The following is a 23,252-nucleotide window of genomic DNA, read 5'->3' on the forward strand; positions in this document are numbered from 1 at the left end:
ACGAAGGCGAGGTGTTCTTTTATCAAAGGGCGTTCTGTTTGTTTTTTACTTGACAGGAAAATACTGCTTTACTCATTATTTCATCTTAATTAGTTTAATGCCTATGTATGATAGTTCCCTTGTCAAACTTTGACCAGTATTTATCCAACTCGGAAATGAAATTTCAGCTCACTTTGTAATATTATTATGCAGTCGTAATTACGTCACCGTGAAGTTTTAATTGCTTTTGAACATTTATTCCTAAACTTTTATAACAGCCAACTGTGTTGAATTACGCCAGAACTATGATAATTAACACGTTGAAGGGCCGTCTCTCTACACCGTGGAATTGCATAAACTTGGTCTATATTACTGAATGACTCACAGCAAATGCATGACTTCAGTGACATTCGGGAATGAATGCCTCTGTGGACGTCCAGCAGAGTTTGTGTAGACACTAAAACAGTAAAAATTGAAAGTAAAAATATTGCGTATTGCGAAACGCAAAAGTTTCAGAGACAGGCCTTCAGTTTTTATGCTATAAGATTTTCGCAAGCATCTGTGTGAGCATAAAAGTCTGTTGTTTGTTGTCAGGATGTTGTTGCTATACCGGTTCTCTGCAGCATTAAAGCAACATAAAAAGACTAATGTTGTTACTTTGATATATTGGAACTGGAAACGAAAAGCCCACATAAAAAGGGAACTGAAATTGATATAATGAAATATATTTCGAGTAGGTCTTATCACTGGTAAAACTGATGTGGCAACAAATGTTTCGGTGACTTTCCATGTATAAGAATTAATATTCCACATTCAGTGAAACACGTAATATTTAATAAAACTGAAAATCCTGTGTCATATTCCAGCTCTATTTCACTTCAAAAGTGGATATGTCGTTACCTCTTTGTTACTGTTTTTAACAGAAATGATCAATGTATACGTAACTTCTATTTTGTCATACGAACTTTTAACTCCTTTAATACACTACACACACACACACACACACACACACACACACACACACACACACACACCAGTGATCAAGAGCACAGAAGGAAGTGCTCGAAATATATGGTTACAACTTTAAAATAGTGTTTTATGGGACTTTTATCTTCATATATAAATATATATATATATTATTATATATTGCTACTTTCAAAATGCATGTTTTCCCCTCTTTGAAATGTCATGTAGATTGTGCAACATTTTTTCAGATTCCTAGATAGCTTAGAATAGGATGTTTTAAAATGTGTGTTCAGATTTCGCATTAACGTCTTGTAAAAGAATATACATATAACGTAAAGAGAGAGATCCTTGTCTTTTCAAAGCTGCAAATGTTTAACTTTTATGTCAGCACTTTAAAATTAGAGTCTGCGAGATCCGTTTGCTTCCCTGCTCTGTCAGCGCGTTTGATAGCGAGCTCGTTGTCATCAAAAACATGTCAATCTTAATTATCGTTTACCCTCCGTTTCAATCGGGTACGTATCTGTTGAGCAGACTTGTATGGTACGTGTATATCTTTGTCAAGTCCCACGTGGATATTGCACTTTTTGTATGTAAGATTGCATCAGATTTCAGAAGATTCGAGAAGCATTCGTGACTAGAACATTTTTGAGACATCTGCTCTGTCATTTCCGTAAAGGAAGAGGTTTTCATTCGATCTTAAGACCTCGAGGCAGTTAGATCTCCCTCTCTCTCTCTCTCTCTCTCTCTCGCTCTCTCTCTCTCTCACTCGACATCGAGATTAAATTAACGTAACGTAAATTTGGTCACTCATTACTTGTGAGAATTCTATATTTGATATTTCTTAGAATTTATTTAGTTTATTTAATTTCTTTTGTGGAATCTGAACAAACATTTCGTAACGGCGCCTGGTTTTTTTTGTGAAAGTGTAATATACAAGAGAAAGAAAGAAGTTGGTATACCAAAAAAGGTAAAGTGTGTTATATTTTTATTAGTTGCAACTAATAATGGATAAGGAGTGTGTTTAACTAATAACGGATAGGAATTGTGTTTAACTAATAATTGATAGGAACTGTTGTCTGTTACGAAGGTTTGGTAAAAACTGTTGGTTACAGTGTTTTGAATGAAAAAGATTTACACTTTTACACATTGCTGATATTTTTTGTGTTTGTGTCTGTTCCATTGTTTGTGCACTTATTCATTTTCTTATTGAAGTGTCTTTTGTTTTATGTTTTCATTTACATTCACCATTTAATTGACTTAGTTATTTTCATTGCTTTATCATTGCACATTTAATTAAATTTAACACTTGTGAATTGATTTGCATTTACTTAGAATTCTTTTCAAGTTTTATTATTGTTTAGCACTTGTGAATTAATTTCAAATTTTCAATTATTGCCTATCACTTGAATTTTGATTGAATTAATTTTCTTGAATTTTGTGATAAATTAATTTTGATTTAATTTTACTTAATTTGATTCAAGAATTAATTAAACTTTACTTTATTTTCAAGTAACAGTAATTTTCCCTGATATTGTGAATTTCACTTATAAATTTTGAATTTAATAATAAATTTTTGTATTTAAAATTTTTTATAAGTGTTTTAATTATTACACCAGTATAAATATATTTAATTATGATTATATTTATGTTAGGTAGAAACATAGAGTGGTAATTGATTTGCTTTCCTTCAATTTTCTTGAAATGACTTAGAACCAGGAAAGTACTTAGACTTCTGAAATCAGGGAAATACTTAGAGTTTTAAAGTTGTTGATGGAGTGATGCCCTTTGATTAATTTAATTACTTACAAGATTACCTCACACCTGTTTTGATGAACTTAGTCTGATTTTCTGCAATACTGGTAAGTGTTAAGGGATCACTGTTGCCTTTAGTGTATTCAGTCGTTTAAACGTGTTATGAGGGTTCAGGTGTCTGGCTTTTGTGAGGTAATAATTGATAAATGGTAACCAGGTACTTGGCACTTCGTAACATTATTTAATGGTGCCCAGAGACCCGGGAAAGCAGATTTCATTATCACTCTAGAATATACTGGTGGTGTCAGGAATATATTTTGTTAGGAGAGTGACCATATAATTTTGTTTTGCATTTATTGTATTGAATTGTAAATTGATAACTTAGATGAAAATGGCTCAGTTCAATGTTCAGGAATTTTTAGCAGCTCCTTCCGTCCAAGTTTTGTCTGAAACCACTCTGTCTAGAGCACAGTGGAGCGCTTTAGCAGAGGCATGTGGTGGTTATGTGTCTACTAGTATGGTAAAGGCACAAATAAGATGTATTGCTATGGAATCATTGATAAACTCTGGTAGAATAACTGATGAAGATGAGTTAGAATTGGCTCAACAGTTGTTGAATGTAGCACGTGCTGATCTCATAAATAAGCAAGCAGAAAAGAAAGAGAAAAGTGATGCAGAGTTAGAGCTTAGACGCATTGAAGCAGAAGAGAATTTGATTAAGCTAAAAATGCTTGCTGAAAGAGAGAGAATGCAAGCTGAAAGAGAAAGAATAGACAGGGAAAAACAAGAAAGAAGAGAAAGAGAAGAAGAAAAAGCAGCAGAAGAGGAAAGAGAAAGAATAAAAGAGGAAAGAAAGAGAAATCGCAAGACATGAAAGGGAAATGGAATTAATAAGAGCTAGATCCACATTACCTGTAACACCGTCTAACCCTAACCAAGGTAATCAAGACCCTGTATTTGATGTAGTGAGAGTACAGAAGTTAATCCCTAAGTTTACTGAAGAAGCTCCAGATGAGTTTTTTGATCACTTTGAGAAAGTGGCTTCAGGTATGGGATGGCCAGAGGATAAATGGTCAGTTTTGCTACAAAGTGTCTTGATTGGTAAAGGGAGAAGTGCTTATCTAGCCTTAACAGCTGATCAGCGCTTATCCTACCCTCAGGCGGTTCCTCGTTTCTGTAGAGTGAAATCGACCTTATTGCTAATCTTGTAATGTCAGTTTGGAAATTAAGCCTACTTTGACTATGTTTTTCCTCTGTACGATCAGTTATGCCTGAGTAAAGGGTCGCAATAGACCGAAAGTGCTTGGCTATCTTGCTTTTAATTTTTTCCTTCGTGGCAAAAACCCATATATATATATATATATATATATATATATATATATATATATATATATATATATATATATATATATTAAGCTTGGAATCTGGAACACGCAGTGTACAAAAGGAGAAAATTATATACAGGTTATAAATCCTGACCGGTTTTGCCTCTAGTGTTTTAAGACAGAGAGGACTAACACGTATTGGCAGATATTCACAGTACAAGCGAACATACACATTTTTGGAATAAGTACTCACTTTTGATAAGCATTAAAATGGAAGAGCAAGTAAACTCATTAGCGTAAGATCAATATTATGTTTTTTTTTTACTGAAATAGTTTCAGATAGTGCAAGAAGTTCTTAAATGTAACCTTTTTACGGGGGAGAAATGAGTTTTTAAGTTAAAATGTCATTTTTTAAAAGCCATCTTGTACAAGGTAAAGATGCGGTTCTACTTAGATAATTGTATGGTCGTAGAAAAAAATCAGGACTACGTGAAAACTGTATTAATATCATTATATGTTTTGGAAAAATGGTCGAGGAAGCCCAGTGGAATTCTGTGAAATTGTAGAGAAAAATTATGTTATAGGTTGTATCATGAATTAATGTCAAAATAAAGCTGCTGTTTGCCTCCTACAGTGAATGGAGTCTTAAGAAGGCGTTTTTATTAGAATGTCGTCATTATTCTCTGTTATAATAATCATCCTGATAATGATAGTCTTCATATTTATAATGCAGTAAAAAGATTTAGAGGAAAAAAAATACTCAGATGCAGTTGCTTGGTCAAATTGATAAAATATGGAGGATAAGTCGTTTACAAGCTTGTACCATTCTGAAACGCTAAGAAAAAGGAGGAACGGAAGACTTAGCTACGGACATATTGATTGTTTTACAGAAGTTTTAGAACAAAAGGGACCAAATATCTAAGAAGGTGAGATCATATCTAAGTTGCTCCTTCATTTGAAAAGGGTTCGAAATACGGCTGACGAGGTTTCAGTTTTTGTGAAGCTGTAGAATGGAATTAAAGAGGGTTGATGCAATAGTCAAAGAAGTGATATACAGTGACTGATGCGACATTTTACTTTGAAACCTTCCCTTGGAGGGGAACTGTTTCTTAAAAAAATGATTGTGGGTTACAACAGAACCAAACCGAATGTTAATATTTCTCTTGAAACCTATATAGTAGTAACATAAGCCTGTGCCTCAAAGGAGAACAGGCTGGAAATCAACTCTTAACGGTCATGTAGTTGAGAACTTTTGATCCAATTTTGTTGACATCTGTGGAATTAGAGTCTTTCGAAATACAAGAATTTGCAACACCCAAATCTTGGCAGGCTTATTTGATCTGATTCTGCCAGGACAGATTAATATAGCAATCATTTGTGATAGAGTCACACATTTTCAAAAAATTTAAACACTATACTTTTTCACACACCCAACCCAGCTATTGAAGCACATATCAGCTTCTCAAGAAATCCCCAATTCTTTCTTCTCAATTTTCTTGTAAATCTACCTCTTAGTCTTGCTTTATAAATATAGCCAAAAGCATTTAATATGGATGTGGTGCGTCGCTGGGAAAATTTCATCTGGTTATCGAATACTTCACCAGAATTACCCATTGACCTTGAAGGTCCATTCATTTTATACATTTTTGCCATGAAAATTTTTTTTTCTAAAGAAATTCCCTTGACTCTCAAAAAACTACTGAATGTTCGATGGATTATTCTCGTTGATGCTCTAATATACATCAGATATTATCTGCTCAAGTCAAACATGCTATTCTGATCCATAATAAAACGTAAATTCCATACTTTTTTAAAACTTAAGCTACTAGCTAATAACAAGCCTTTACTATCATAAAGTTTTTGTTTTTATTATAAAACTCCCTCTCTCTCTCTCTCTCTCTCTCATGTATATATATATATATATATATATATATATATATATATACAGATATATACTATATATATATATATATATCTATATATATATATATATATATATTATATATATATATATATATTGTGTGTGTGTGTGTATGTATTTATATAAGAGAGAGAGATTTAACATTTCAAAACTGGCCTTTATTTCTTCGGCTTTAATTTTTCTGACAATCATTTTCTAATATCGTGAATGAAAACGAATATTTCTCCTCGGTTTTTGTTTTTTGTAGCGAAGAAGAATATATCCTGAATGGTTTGAAATGCGGAAGGCGACTGTAAATTTCCTATGTTGTTGGTGAGTGTGTGTGTGTGTGTGTGTGTGTGTGTGTGTGGATGCAGGATTCCTGACAACTCTGCATCCTCTCCTAGTATCCTTGCTTCCCTCTCAGACCGGAACTACTCCTGTTCCCTCTTATCCTTGACTTATGGTGAGATCAGGTGTGTGAACTGTGATAGTTGCTCTCTGTTTGTTGGCCATGTTTGCGAAGAACACATAATTCTTGTGATCCTTGACGCGGTAAAAATGAATTTGTATTGTTTCTCTGTGTTATTCTTGTTGACTGTTTGCCCAGAAATAAATTGGCTTTATGTGTAGCCTCTTAAACCTGGTGACATTTGAGTTGATGCAGTTTCCATGAAAGTGTTTTCCCCCTTTTCTTCCTTTGTTGACTTGTTTCTTTCCTTTTCCTTTGCATGACTAAAATGTAAAAGGGGGTTCAATGAGAGCTGTCCTTGCCAAGATTTTATTTGTGTTGTAACTAATGCTATGAGTTCGTTACCAACAAAAACGTTCGATTTGCCTTTAGATTTAATGTTTGTGCATATTTAAGGGACTGAGGAGTTGCACTTGTAATCATTGAGTGGCTGAGGTAACAATGAAGTTATCTGACTTCTTATTAATTTTAGTTCAAGGGTATAATACAAATACACACACACACACATGATACGAGTATATGCTTGTTGTGACCGCGGCGGCAGAGTATGACAGCCTTATGCAGGCCACGTAGCCGTCTTCTTGATAAATCAGGGTTGGAACATGCAATCGCAAGGTGCCTAGTATTTCTGTTCTCTTAAGAGAAGTTGCTGGAAGAATGTCCCGCCATAATTGTCCAAGACATCCCAGTGGCGGCCTATTCCATTTGAAGATTTTCCTTTATTCATTTAAGTGGAAATTCGACTTCTCTTTCGCAGTTTGGGCTGGCAGCGGCATCTGTTTCGGGATAGATAGGGCTTTAGGCTACTTTTTTCCTATAAACACTCGCTGTGGATGAAAAGGTGTCAGAAATATGGGTGCCAAGGAGTGGAAATCGAGCCGCTTCTGATTCCTGTGGAGGAAATGGTCCTCCATTGTCTGCATTCAGAAAAGCAAATTAAAACCTTTTGTCGATTAGAAATAATGGCAATGACCTCATTGCCATTATAAATACGAGGTGTGTTAAAAAATATCCGACCCTTATTCATAAAAAATACTCGTATTCTGATACAATCATTTTACACTAATCTCCTTCAAAGTAGTTCCCCTCTTCAAAAGCTTCATAGAATTTGTATAGCAAATAATAAAGAAAGCTAGACAAAATCATGAGAGCTCTGTGAATGAATTTTAAAATCTGTTTCTAGATATAATTAAGTGAGCACATGATATCTCCTCGGATGGACTAATAAGTCTTTGAGACATCCTTAATCCTTTAATTGCACTCTCTCTCTCTCTCTCTCTCTCTCTCTCTCTCTCTCTCTCTCTCTCTCTCTCTCTCTCTCTCTCTCTCTTTCAGTGACTGCTCTGAGAATGTTTGTTTGAGAGACACCAGCCGTTGGAGATTAATCTTGGCTAGGGAGTCAGCGTTGGCGATTTAAGGGAAAAGAAAATGCTGGCCAAATAAATTATTTGGCATTTTGATTGACCACGAGGTGACTGTGAATAAAAAATGGCGCGCATCTTTTGAAAATGGGAAGCAATTAGGAATGAGGGCTTAAAAGGACCAACGTGAGAAACGCACAAGCAGAGACATTCCTGGAAGCAGTCGAGGAAACATCCCCCTTTGCAATCTCGCCTCCATCAGCAGAGCGCCATTTTCTCTTACCTCATGGGTCTCTTGTTAAACCAGAATTTATCTGCACTGAGCCGCCCTTAAGTCGTCCTCCAACCTTATTCTACGTCAAAGCCATCTCTCCTACAAGAGGGAACTTTAGCTGTGGATTCGCCCTTGATTGTGCCTTGTGTGTTATGGTCCTCGCAGCACCATTAATTCCGCAGTGTCATTGAAGTGGACATTTCCAAGATAATTCATTCATTTCCTTGTCCCTGTATCTTGATGATTACACAGGATTTGCTATCTGCTAGATTGTCGATTAATATTATGATTACTTTATTAATGTATATATATTTAATTTAAAGCTATCCTAAATAGTTTATCTACAACAATACCTTGATGAGTAGAGCATCAGCTCAGTAAAACCCCCTTTGTTTTGCGTTTTTCCTGTTCAAATAGCAGTCAGATCCCAGTTTCATCTGGTAAGTATTTAATTATCTTTTTGGGTCCAAACCTGCCCAGAAACTAGCATTTTCCCAGGTAAAAATGTAAATAACCGTTATCATTAGTGTTGCTTTCATGCAATGGGTGTCGGTAGTGAGTAGTCAGAGAACCTGGGATGTAGGGGGAGGGTCGGGTACCGTATTGAAGGAAGATGGAGTGTCCAGGAGCGATTGGGCCGATGGAAATAAAGTATCTCTTAATCGAATGTATTATGTAGATCTTGAAAAAAAATGTAGGCATCATTGAATCCCTTTCCCTCCCCATCAGTGGTATTAATTGTACAATAATAAAAAAATAAAGAGAGAAGTAAGCCTAATTGTATCTCCCCTCCATCAAAGGTAGGCTTGCTTCTTCATTACACCTATCAAAGACTTCAAATGTATATTTAAAAATCTCTCCCTCTCCATCTAAAGTATTCCTCAGACATCAGTCATAGGCGCAGACCTAGACAGAGTGCGCTAGAATTCAGTGTTCACAAATGAACGTGGCTCAGCAACATTTACACTGTTAGCTAATCGTTTAAATTAGACAACTTGCAAGAAAAAGAATCATAATTAAAAGACTACCATTCCAATTTCTCCATTCACTTTACCCCCCTTAAAATGCATATGTTTATAGAAAATTTTATGCTCAAAATTACTTTTTTCATTCATTTCCCAAAATATTTACACAAACTCGTATTACACCCTGTATATATATATGTATATATATATATATATATATATATATAATATATATATATATATTATATATAGTGTGTATATATGTATGCATATATATATATATAATATATAATATATATATATATATATATATATATAGATATATATATATATATATATAATATATAGTTGACAGGTGGTTAATGGCGTAAAGCAGGTTTTTTGCAAATTGCATTTAGTATTTGGCAATATTCCAACATATAATTTAATTTTTAACGTTAATCGGAATACTCTACTCACTGTACAAAGTGTTGCTCCATGTGTGTACTTTATATTCATATCATTAAATAGCATAAACATAAACACAGATCTAATAAAAGATGTCCATATTTGAATGTCAAGAATGCCAAACTGAACGTAATATATGACTGTATGTAAATCAAAAAAGTTGTTTTTGAGATTCTGTTCGTTACCACTGTTTCGTAACCTTTGCCGTATTTGTGATGGACGATAACCTTAAAAATGTTAAAGAAACAAAAAGGTGGAGCTTAGTTCAATTAGGTTTATTATTTTAATCGTAGGCTTAAAGCGCTTCATTAAAGAAAGTGTCATTTTAGGATAAGAAATAAGAAAAATAGAAATTGTATACAGTACATAATTTACTTGTAAAATTTCTAATTTCCTTATTTCATAACACGCACCACAAAATTTTTTTAAAAGAAAACTATTTAAGCATAAGATAACTGCAAGCATCAAATTTTCCCAGCTCTGCTCGCCAAATTTTTTTATGTGCAGCAGGCACTAATTGTTAAAATTTCCAAAATAGTTTATGTCGTGGGCATTTTGGTCTTGATGTGTGATTAATTTGAACGAAAATAAGTATCCACATTTAAGAAAATGTAATATTCTTAATTTGTTGTATGCCTAAAGAACTTTCTGTTTAAGTGATTTTAGATAAATATATATAAGAAAGTTAAAGAATAATGTAAAGTTTCGTATAATTTCTGACTATTTGTTTGACTAATCGCCAAAGCATCCAGTTTTCTCCATAAAACAAAATCAGAGTTTACGGTGTATATTTTTTTCAGCAGTAGGGTCACTCCTTCCTCTGGTTTTTGTAACAAGTACAGGCCATCTGATGACTTCTATACTGAGTAATTAATTTTCTCCCAAAAGTAAAACGTGCGTAAAGAAGAGCCACTGAAATTTATTTGCACGAAACATCGTCATTGCCTCTAGTGCCATGCGATGAAAATGGCCTTTCTTAAAGTGTACCAATTATATCTTCCCTGTGCTTTCACTTCCATAAATCTCTACTCATGTCTAGCTTTCAACTCTTTTGGTGCCCGAATGATGCCATCACTTACTAATCTCCCAAGGGTTGAGTGAAGACCATGATCTTTATCTAATCTACATATATATATATATATATATATATATATATATATATATATATATATATATATATATATATATATATATATATATATATATATATATATATATATATATATATATATATAAGCGAATACCACGGGAAAATGATGGTCAGAAATCCAAGCGCTTTCGTCTTTATTCAGACATCGTCAAGGCAGCTGTAGCTCCTTGACGATGTCTGAATAAAGACGAAAGCGCTTGGATTTCTGACTATCATTTTCCCGTGGTATTCGCTTATTTATGAAGTCACGTGCATCTACTGTGATTTTTTAAGCATATATATATATATATATATATATATATATATATATATATATATATATATATATAACTTCCATTATTTCCCATGTGGTACTACTTGTCACTTTGTCCTACCTTCTGACTCGAGTTCTATTATTCTTAAAGATTCATTCTCGAAGTAACTAAATCTTTTAAACAGAGGAAGTCTTTCTATGATTTATTTCTATACAGCAATAAGATCATACTAGACTGATGTATAATCTTTATTTTTTTCAGACTACATATATAATTTCCAAACTATTCAGCCTGTTCATTATTAGATTTGCCCCATTTCAGACTTTCATTGAATGACATCTCAAGATGACCTGTATTAGATATAGTTGCTCTTACAATTTGAAAGAGTTGGCTTCATTGATCCTCACTTCACTGGTCCTCTCTCCAACTGGTTGTACTTCATTTGTGTTTGAATTCATTGCTGTCGTTATTACTGATTCTCTTTTATTCATATCTTCAGTTCCAACACTCTTGATATACGACACATTCTATTAAGAGGCGTGTTAATCTTGTGGTACATACATGGTACAAGCCTGTCAAGTTTGTCATTACTTCAGTGTAAACTTTTTCTTCCATCTTCAACCTCATTATAACATCCAAGAAAATGCAATCAGCAAAGGGGACTTTACATTCTCCTGTTGGACCCTACTACTCACAGCAAATTAGCTTGATAAGACTGTCGACATTAAATTTGCACTCTTTCTTTCATGGGTGTGAATTAGTTTCGCACAATGGGAATATTGTAGTTACATAAGATCTTCCACAATAATGATCTGTAGACACTGTCAAATGGGTTTTTAAATTCCATACACTGCTGCATAGTGTCTTACTGTAAATATTTGGTCTCGGCAATTTTTGCCTTTTTTAAGACAAGCATGCTTATCTTTAAAGAATTTACTCATTTCTTTTTCCAGTCTTTTGAAAATGAGCATGCTGAAAAATTAGTTACTTCAGTCATTCAGGTCACAGTTCAAAATCATCATGCTTTCTTCCTTCATTAAACAGGCTGCTGAACAGTTCAGTTGGTTTACAAAGTTCCATTTATATAAATGAGAAAAAATTTTATACTGTCCTTCTATGAATTTGTTTTGGCCATAATATATACATGCTCAAAGCTACATTGAATAACAATGCTAAAGAAAGAAGATTACCCTCTATTTTATACCTTAGTCCCCAGTTTTGAACAAATCTGTTGATGACAAGGATCACCAAGGAAAGATATAATTGAGAACCGCTTTTGAAACTTTCGAAATTGGTTTATTTTCCAGAAAAAAGTGAGACTTGTTGAATAGTGAATAAGCATTTTTTTAATTAGTATAATTATAAGTAGATAATTTCCCTCAGCAGAATCATAACAATTTACTGGGTAGTAACAAAATATTTCAGCAAAAGGCAAAAATAGTTTTCTTCACCTGAATCACGACCCCATTTTTCATGATTTTATTACTAGAGGAAGATTCAGAGTAATAATTTGAATTTTGTTCAGGGCCAGACAAATTATTTTGAGATCAGAAAGCAGCGCACCTGAATGCACCAAATTTCTCTTTCTTTAGAAAAAAAACTGCAAAAAGTTATGGAATTTATTATTTGATTTGTAATACTGTGTTACCAACATTCGCTATCAAGAAAAGCCAGAAGTGATGTCAAGCTACGACAAAGGAAAAATGTATTACATATGTGGTTGATTCTTAGGTGTTTTCTTGCTGTGCTTGGATGATTGGGAGATTTAATTTTCTTTAAATATCCAGAGATATATTACATATAGAAAAGCAACCAGATATTAGAATGGCTGGGGAAGGAACTAAGCGAAATCTTGAGGAGTTGCAGTTTATTCTTATGAGGAATATACTCTCAATTGTGCTTTGTAATTGGCAAGTCCCACAAATGAGAGCTGGTGATGATAACCTTGACAGAATGGGATGATTTGATGCAGTCGTTTGGGCTCGGGTGATTTGGTGCCGAACTTTTGTTTCCCAGCCATTTGGGTGCGAGACCAAAACATCTTACAAAGTAGGCGTTTGTGCTGATGTACATATATTTACTGTAGGGCTTATTTTTAGTGCACTATTTAATGTTCCTTAACGCTCCTCCCCAAATATGTATTAAAAATACCAAATGGTCTTGAGGCCAAAATATCTGTTGTTAAATGAGCTAGCACCAAAATGGGTTTGGCTTCAAAACAGCAGTGCCAAAATGTCTTCCAAAATGCAACAAACCCAGGCCATCCCTGAGCTAAGACATTATCATGAAGAGTACTTACACTGACATTCATTATGCTACTTTACCCGTAACATCAGCAACCCGAGTTTTCTGCAGAGTGCTTCCATCATGGCTTAGTATTTAAGGCAACTGCATATCAGAACATTACATTGCAGTACTATACAGTAGAGGGGATAAGCCTATGTATATGCCTACTTAATCCAGCAATTTTTCAAGTAGAGAGGTTTCTTGCGGTGAACAACATAAAGAATTCAAAGATCCCTTTGGTCTTCTACATTTGCTCTATAGCACTGATATCAAAACTGCATACAACAATCCTTTGAGAGGACTGGGAAGATTGATGGATTCAATTTTACCAGTTCAGTGAAAATTGCACCTCCTCACAAATTCAAAAAGCCTCCAAGACAAACAGTAACATCTCGTAAAGAGATTTAAGTTGGTTCTAAGAAATCCTATGAACTTTAATCATGACCTTTACTTTCACAAACATAGTTATGAGGTCACTTATACTAAAAATTTTATCTGTTCGTCTCTCCTTCACACTTGACTCCAGAATAAATGATAGGTAATTAATAAGCAGTTTCATGATGTAACACCCTTAGCTGTCTCAAGCTTCTAGCACATTATAAAATGAAAATCTGATGTTTGCAACATTATTGATGATGATATGGTATTTGGATTGGAAAGGTGATATCCTTGTGTATTTTGGAAGGCCCTTCAAAAATTCCCAAAGGAAAATAAGGCTGTAGATAAAATAATCAGAGACTTCCATGTATACAAGTGCATAGCTATTCTTTAGAAATACAATTTCCATTAGGCAGAGAGATTATCTTCAAGACCCCCAGACTGTTGTATGTAATAACTACACTCTTATCAAATTCACTGTTAAATCATTCATTTTATTCCCTTTCTCAGCTCAGTGTTAAGAATATCTGTACTGCTAAAGTGGTTAATGCATGACATAGATAATACCAATAAACTTATGTGGCATTTTGTCCCTCTTATAGCACCAATTACTTCATAATGCCATTGAGAGAATTAGTGTTTGCAGGGAGGCAAGGGATTTCCCAGCTCTATCATTACTCAACTTGTGTATCCCTTCATACTCATTGATCTCTTTGTGATCAGTGAGTGTATCATAACATAACACCATTGTGAATATCAGGTACAGATTAATTAAAATCTCACACATACATAACAGATTTTACTATTTATTATAGTTTATTTTAACTAGGATATCCAGATACCTATTTATTATTAGGTAAAAGGCTGAGGAGCTTGGACTTTGCCTTCCATAGAAGTAACAACTCAGATGCAAAAGTAAAAAGTTTGCATTCATGAAACAAAAATAATGTTTAATTTTTTGCTTTGCATATAATTAACCTCTTGACTATAAGATGTTACTGTTACTTTATTGGCAATCTTGTAATCTCTTTCTATCTTTGGCAAATGAATTTGAAAAGAGAAGTAGTGAATTGTATGTTGGAGAATCTAAATTTTCAGAAAAATTAAGAGATGCTTCTGCATTCTGCCTAGTTATGATAAGTACATACTGGTACTTAATTGAATTAAGATAAGGAACTGGCACAGTGTTGATATTGTGAATGTTTCTTAGCTAAATTTCCTCTTTACTCCACTTTTTATTTTCAGCTTAGTTTTTTAACCTTTTACAATTTAACATCTGCCACAGCACTGCAAAATACAGTGTATTGGCACATTACAGGCAGTCCTTGGTTACGTTGGGGATTCCATTCCAACGCTGCCATGTAAGCCAAAAAATGGTGTAACTCAAGACTTTGCCAAATATCATAAGAACACCTTACTTTTAATCCCTAGGGTGTCTTTAAAACAATGTAACCTGCATTTTGATGGAGCTTTTCATCATAAAACCTCCAAATTTGGACCAGTCTCCCACTTTGGAGCCATATTAAAGTTCCAGTCTTCTGTCAGACTGGCGACATAAACCCTGAACGTGCGCTGTAACCCGATAAATAATTTTTTAAAAATATCTTTGAAGAGCAAAGTAACCTTAGACCAACATAAACAGAGTCCTACATAACCCAGGGACTGCCTCTATGTATTGCCAAATTTTATCAACTGATGAAAATATTAGCTAGATGATAAAAAATTAACTCTCTTTTTGAAGGACAATTTATGATAAAAATGTATGATTTAGATTTATTTTGGCTAAAATAAATAACATGAAATTGAGGTTTGAATTATCTGGGTTGAAGGTAAATCCAATGAAGAGTAAATATTTGTGCAGTATATGTAGTGTCAAAACACAGAAGAGCATTTCATATGACATCTCATAATACAGTATATGTAAATGTAAAAATTTATGGCACAATTGAATGGTAGAAAATACATAACAGCATACAAAGCTCACATTAATACACTCACTTCTCTTGTTAACCTGATTTATGATGTAAGAATATGATGAATTAGATACTGAACCTCTATACAGTAAATATTTTAAACTGAAAGTAGTAACCAATTACCCCATATAAAATCACTTATGCTTGTAAAATGGAAGTCAGTAATAACACATCTACATGGATTTGAGGTTTTCAAGTATCCTTTCCTTTTTAGATTAAACAAACTCAAATATAATTATTACCTTAATTCCAAATATTTATTTTATCAATGCCTAGCTGGCACATCTTTCAAAGATATGTGATGAGCCTTTGTTTTTAGGCATAATCATTCCTATAAAAACACTTACAGAAGCAATGATTTAACAATAGGAATGTGTATAGGTACAATATACAATACATAATAACAGAATAATTTACATTGTATACTTAAAAAAAATGTTAACATCAATGAAAGCTCATTGTATTCACAGTATCATACTGCAAGGTCTTTTGAAGGATACTGTGTAATAGAGAGTAGTAGTCATGTAAGTAAGGAAAACCTCAGCAATACTAAGAAAAACGAAAAGTGACTGACTCGTTTACAAAAGTCTGACACTACCGAGTCATTATTTAACAATTGCGAGTCATTAGAGAACAATGTAAATTTACTGAGGACAACATGGCCATGCCATTATTTTTGCAAACTGACTACAACTCTCTATACCAAATTAAAAGATTCAATTCTATCTACTATTGGCACTTTAGAGTTATTATTGTACTTCACTGATCAATATGGAATGTTTGAGAATTCTTACTCATGCATGCTAAATAATACAGGCATGCTTTTCTATTTTATTTTTTTTCATGAGCACTCAACATTCTGTAAATCACAACCATTCCCCATTATGCCATACAAGCCATCTGTACGGCTGTGTAGTAATTTAGCTGATATAATTAAATCCAATTGCTCTTTCATCCTTTCCTATGTAACTCCAGTATGAGTGAGTAACCTCAGTACCTCATGCACTGTCAGTATCCAAACTTAAGGGCGATGTTTAGAAAAATTAAAAACTACATTATATTACAAATCTGTTTATCATATACCCACAGATGATAAAAACAAAACTATTATACACCAGTAAACAGCATGTAGCATATGGATCATATGTCTTAAGTGGAGGGTTCTTCAAAAGTACTCTTAAAAGAGTAATGAAAGCTACTTTCTGAGAACCATATCTTTGACATTAAAGATGTATTAAGAAAATTTAATTTTTTTCTAGTTACTGTATATGGCATGGAACTATTTTCTAAATCTCATGCATTCACAACTTACAGATCTTGTTGGACAGAAAAAACTGTGCTTGGTCTTTTGTTATTGTATTACTTTTCACAAGTTATAAAGTACAGTATGTCTGACAGATACACATACAACACCTATTCTTGCATTCTATCCTCATATAAGCTTATTTGATATGATGCTTTGTTGTGAAAACTTTATTAGATCTCTTACATTTCACTAAGGTTGCAGCCTGCATTCAGAATTACAGATATGCAGTAACTTTTCCAAGAAAAAGTTTGGTGAAATGTGTTGATCTGGTAAGTTATTCTAATGACACTTACATACATGTATGGTGGTTATTTTTGCTAACAGAAATCCTGTCCCTTACCACTATGGATTAAGGCAGGATTTCTATTTAATACTTCTTTTATGTTTGTAAATTTTCAGAAATGCATGAAATAACATGTTTTTTCAGACTTTTTCTTAATTGTTTGTTTATTGTTTAGCACAACACGCGTGGCTCGTAAAATTAAAACTTAAACAAAAATACAGAAAATCTTCACTCTTTTCAAGGTGCTTGACACAAAAGACTAAGGATTGAAATTCTAATCTGACATAAACAAAATAATTTTAGCTGTTGAAGAGCTTCTCATATAAATTGTTTATATACAGAGAAATACAAATGTATTTTCAAAGCCCTTCCATACAAAGGACAATATTGCTAATACAGTACTTGTACCATGAATCTAATTGCATTATGAGCTGAATGAGGATACATATTTGACTAAGTTTGACTGTTTAAAATATCTGAGAATATTGAAAAAGCTGTGTCATGGCTTTATAGCATAAATTTTTAATGTCAATTTTTAATAAATTTTCCATTATGTGAAAATAATTGTGACGTTATAATTTCTTGATGTTAGAGCAAGGATTTTTCTGTTGTTTTCATGACAACTTTTCAAAGATCATGTAACTCTTTATTGCTTAAATGTTACTAATAATTAATACCTGAAAATTTTCAGGTTAAATCCTTGAAATATAAAAGATGTTTGAAGAAAAAAAATAAGTACATAAAGTGCAATGAATTGGTAGTTTACAGTACAAATATATTTATGAACTTGACATTTATCAGATCATAGTATGTTTCATTAATGTAATGTTACAGTATATATTTGTCATGCATGGGCAGTGGCAGAATCTCAGAACTTATTTCACTATTCTGTACTATACATATAAATTTAATTGAGCTTTAACAATATCATGATAAAGTACTGTAATAGGCATATTTTGCCAGTGGGGTATTGTAATGTTCCTTCTCACTGGGAACTGTAGTAATGATATGGCATTAACTTGGATGATAAAAACTTCTGGTAATGCATCTACTTTTTTATCGTTAAAGCGATAGACTTACGATAGCTTATGCTTATTAGTAGTTAAGATGGCATTGTTTAAGTTAACTGATACTCATCTATATAATGGTGATACAGCTAGAAATGACAATGTATTTTGACATAATTTTTGGGAAAATTTTGCTGATGTAAAGCTTGATATAGGTACCACAGAATAGAATCATTAGTGTTGACTTACATGATCTTAATGTAATTTGAAGAATTTCATAAACAGGAGGGTTGAAATAGATTGTAGTGTTCAAGACTTACAAAGTATTGGATTAGGAGAATTATGTAGCCAAATATTATTTAGTAGTAACTTATTACCATTTGATAATGGAGGACTAGTAAATTTAGTATAATTACAATTATTGCAAGAAATTAATTTGGTTTCTGAGTAATTACTTCAAAGATACTACTGTTTAAATGTAAAAACAAGTGTTCATGCTCTAAATAATTACTGCCATACATAGACTTTGTTATACTCAGCCACATGATTAGTATTCTTAGATTCATGGTTTGTAACATCATATTAATTAATATATACTAACATACATATTATAATGATAATTTCAAACATTATATTGTTATTTAAAGAAAATTTTCTTAAAAGACAATTTTTGTAATGTGCACTTCACTATCTTGCAAGCTTTAATGTATTCAATAAAAACCAAGTGGTTTTTTATTTCAAATTATTTTTGCATACTTTTGTTATGTTGAGTTACTTTATACTTATTTAATGGAGACTCAGGCTCTTAATAGCTATTTTAGTCGTTGTGAAAATTTATTTCAACATTTATGTATAATCTTTAACTTTAAGAAGTCAAAATTATCAGTGCTCATAACAAATTCAGATATTGATATTGATCTTAATTTACTAAATACTAGTTTGAAACAATATTTGATGTATGGTTACTAGAGAAATGTTTTATTTTTAATAATTTTTTTGTATGTTTAATGAAAACTTGTTACTGTTGTAATTATCCTATTTTTTTTAAGTAGTTGTCAGATATGACACAATTCTTTGCAAATAGCGCAATTAACTTCATGGGCTAATTTTTTTCTGTAGTTAATAGTCATAAATACATAAGGTACTCACATGTATCATTTCTGAGCTTTATTTATGACTGCCAAAAGCCAACACTGACTACTAAAAATACTGATAATTCTGAATAACATTCCTTGTAAACATGTTATGATGAAGTTAATGATAACAGTAACAAAATGTTTCTATAGCCTTTATAAATATATTTTTACTAAACTGCTTCCCAAGACAGCATAAAGACTGACATCTAATATGTCTGTCTCACAAATGATACTGTAATGCACTATAGGAATTTAATCATGCATGATAATACATTATGATAAGTGTAGAAGTTAGCAAGAAAGCCGACACAAGAGTCCTGCTCTTCTGACCATCTTGTTCCAAAACCTGCTTAAAAAGTCAATGTCTCACAAAACTACTGAATCTGATCTGGGATAATAGAAAAATCTGTAACCTGGTATCTAAATATTATTGAATCTTGAACATCTTAAAATAAAATCCCTCAACATTTATGATCCATTACACAGCAAAAATTATTATTTCCATTCAGAAACAATTACAGTATAGTACTGTATTATTGAAATTTGTGCTTCTTCCACTGTGATTAGGGAATGATTTTATTAATAAGAGGATGTGACTGATCTTAAAAGTACAATTATTAATATATACTGCATATTTATACTCTTAACAAAGAAACCTAAATCATTTGGTATCTATGTTATAAATCTAATGAGCAATAAGCAATAATAATTGCTGAAATCAATGAATGTGATCATGGTACTGATAACGCCTGATCATGATGCATTCATTTTATGATACATTGTATATAGCATTATATTTTTTCTTGATCACTGAAACATCTCAACAGGTCACAACTTACTAATTCTGTATACTCTCATACTGTGAGTTATGTAAATCTTTTTAATGTAGAGAACAATATTGTATTGTGTCTGTGTATAAAGATCATTATTGGCATCATTACTGTGCTTCTGTATATGTATGGTTAATAGTGAATGTTCTACAGGTTAAAATACAATCAAGTTATAATTTGTTGTAGCAGCATTGAGGGATGTTTCATTAAGGTCAAAAAATATATCCAACTTATTCAGACCAGTGATTCTAATGATAGTGGTTTATACTGAGTTATTTACTTCAAATTTTCTCCTTGCAAACCTAAAATTCTACTGGATTCTTTGACTAACTGTAGTCTATGCTTAGAGCACAGCACCCTGTTTCCTTATAATCTTTCTCTTGTATTTTATGTACATTAATGTATCCTTTTAGTACATTATAACAAAAAATATCACATTTAAATATTTTTTTGGCTTGGATAAAGTTAGTACTGTATTGTATAACTTTGCTTTTTTGTGGATTTCACACTATGAACTTCCAAAAAAATAATGTATAATACTATGTTACCTCTTACACCAAAGACATTGTTAGAAAGTTTTGTGAATAGATAAGTTAGTTTATTTATCCCTGATATTCTGCTTCAAATCTCATCATGATCTGTCAGGTCAGGCGGCAGAGGAGTGCCAACTGTCGTGCTGCTGCCATTAGGAGTGAGAGATAGGTCTCTGGGAGTTGAAGTTGCACAAGCTGGAGTGGACATAGTAGAAGGAGTTGGTGGGGGAGTCTCCTTTAAGGAACAGGAAGACTCTGAAGATGACGAAGAGGAAGAAGAGGACATCTCAGAATGTGACGTCTTCACAATTGAAGGGTGAGACTCCACTGTCTCATTGCTTTCAATACAAAATGTTGTTGAATTAACCATTGATCTTTGAGTTACAGTAGGACTTGAATTTGTTTGAGAAACTGTTGAAAATTCATTTGTCTCTTCATTTTGTGTTGAAATATAAGGATCAAATTCATTTGATTCATTGTAAGAAGACAGGTCAGAGGACTGATCTAAGAAAAGATTTAATGCTAGACTATCTTTGGTTATATTTAAATTACCTGCTGAATCTGTGGAGGGTTCAGCTAATGATACCAGTACATCCGTAGAATTTTCCACGGTTGGTATGTCTGCATTAGGCACAGAATTTCCTGTAGCAAGGTTGGAAGACGCAGCAGGTGCGGAGGATGGCACTTGAGGTTCTTGTGGAGGTGGTGGTGTGCTTTCTGAAGAAGAATTTCCAGGTGTGGGGTCACCAGAAGTTGTATCCCTACTTGGTGTAGCACGAGATCTTGTTGGAGAACCTTTGCTGGAGGAAGCTTGAGAATGTGTAGGTGAACAGTATTTGGCACGGATGTGTAGGAAGGGGTCAGCTGATTTGAGGTTAAACACAGTCACCTGTAAGAATTGTAATGAAATAAACACATACATACAAATAATTTATTAGGTTAAGCTAGGCATTTAGCCTTTAGAATCTAAATGAAAAAAAAAGAATCTTTGATTGTGTAAAAGCTGATGTTAAAATTTACAATGCTGAATCACCATAGGAGTACATAAAAATGTGTCAGTATAGCACCTGGCAAAGATCCCTATGGTTGGGATGAGACCCCACCATCCACTACAATGCCAATTTTTTTTTTATCTTTACCCAAAAACGAGACCATAGCAATTTCTTTTTAAATTGAAACTCATAGATTTCGAAACCCCAGGCCCAAATAAAGTAAGAAGAAAGAAGGAAAACGTTTGGAGCCTACCTCTTAAAGGATGAAAGCTTATGCAAGTCAAGAAAAGTGGAAACGGAAGAGAATTTCAAAGCTTTCCAGTGGAGGGAAAGAGACTGGTACTGAACTGTGAAGTGGAAAGGGATGGAGGAGACAATGATTTACTATAACTACATAACATAAATTTTTTTTTCTTCAAATCCAATGATTTCACATAAAATACGAGATAGTATGTACTACTGCGTATCAGTATTTCACAGAGCTAGCAAAAGTGCAATATGTCTGCGAATGATACCTTTAATTACCACCATCTTAGTGCTATACTCTAAATGCTCATAGTTATGGAGGTAGAGACACTATTATAATCACTGATAGTATACTAGTATGTCCTAATGTAAGTGATTACATAATAAAAATATGGAATGTTATTCCATATATAAAAAAAACTAAAACTAAAGAGGTCAACCAGATTGCTTGCAGGAATGTGATCAGACCAGAGACGTTGACGTATACAATAAAGTAGGCTAAGTTGACATACCGTCACCTGTGGTCATTCATTTGTTTTGAAACATTAGCTTCCTGCTTGAGACAACTACCGTGACCTATAATTCAAAGGGCCTACGTGATTTCTAATGTGTCTCATTTGTATGTATGTTCATATGTTCAAGCTACTGTCTGCTTCCTTTATGACTTGTAACCGAGATGGTAGTTGAGAGAACAGAGTGGAATTAGCCATCATCATTGGCAGAAGCGATCAAGCCATCGTCATTGGCAGACCTGTACAATCCTATATTCATCATGTAATCTCAGAGAATAGAACTATTTTTTATACTTCGTGTTTTCTACTAGAAACCTCACATCAGAAAGATATCATCATGAGTTTAACACATCGTCGTCATAACGAAAGAAGATACTTACTTCGTTAGTGATCATCAAACCCCAAGACACTCCAATGAGTATGGAAGTGCATAACCAACCGACTTAGCGTAAGATTATCTCAAGTCTATCATTACCTCATAGGGCGCCTTATTATACAAGGCAACAGCCCTAATATTGGTGGCAGACTACTACAAGAACTCTACAACGTCTTCCAAAGAAAAACCAGAATAATGAATAATGTATCATATCAGAAGTCAACGACGACGAAAGCAACAGATTCTTCAAGCAACTTAGTATCATCGTTTAGTGAGCGACTTCAGAAAACAACAAGAACTCTTCAACGTCTTCCGAAGAATAACGAATAATGTATCATATCAGAAATCAACGACGACAAAAGCAAGAGATTCTTCAAGCAACTTAGTATCATCGTTTAGTGAGCATTTCCAGCACTTCAAGAAATAAACCGAACGCGTCTTCAGCATCGGATCTTCAAGGAATCGAATCATCCAACAAACAAACAATGCGCACGAGGGAAACTCAAGCCAAACCAGGTCATCAGCTAAACAGAGAAGGAGGGCCAAGGG

At 33.3% G+C, this 23,252-nt stretch overlaps 1 protein-coding gene and 1 long non-coding RNA gene across 13 annotated transcripts in view; one reads left to right on the top strand and one right to left on the bottom strand.

The window, feature by feature from the left end:
• Window positions 1–23,252, top strand: part of LOC135217423 (uncharacterized) — a 625,282-nt gene that overhangs the window by 381,962 nt on the left and 220,068 nt on the right. The gene's annotated exons all lie outside the window — the stretch shown is intronic.
• LOC135217422 (mucin-2-like) overlaps window positions 15,269–23,252 on the bottom strand; it is a 463,906-nt gene continuing 455,922 nt past the window's right edge. For 10 of the 12 annotated variants that reach the window (XM_064253279.1, XM_064253275.1, XM_064253277.1 and 7 more), the window contains one exon: window positions 15,269–21,466. In XM_064253279.1, coding sequence (XP_064109349.1) covers window positions 20,666–21,466 — 801 coding nt within the window. In that variant the 3' untranslated portion in view covers window positions 15,269–20,665. The remainder of the gene's footprint in view (window positions 21,467–23,252) is intronic. The other 2 variants (XM_064253282.1, XM_064253283.1) reach the window with 2 other exon arrangements.

This window comes from Macrobrachium nipponense, chromosome 7 (genome assembly GCF_015104395.2).
Source record: "Macrobrachium nipponense isolate FS-2020 chromosome 7, ASM1510439v2, whole genome shotgun sequence".
In the NCBI taxonomy this organism is placed as follows: Eukaryota; Metazoa; Arthropoda; class Malacostraca; order Decapoda; family Palaemonidae; genus Macrobrachium; species Macrobrachium nipponense.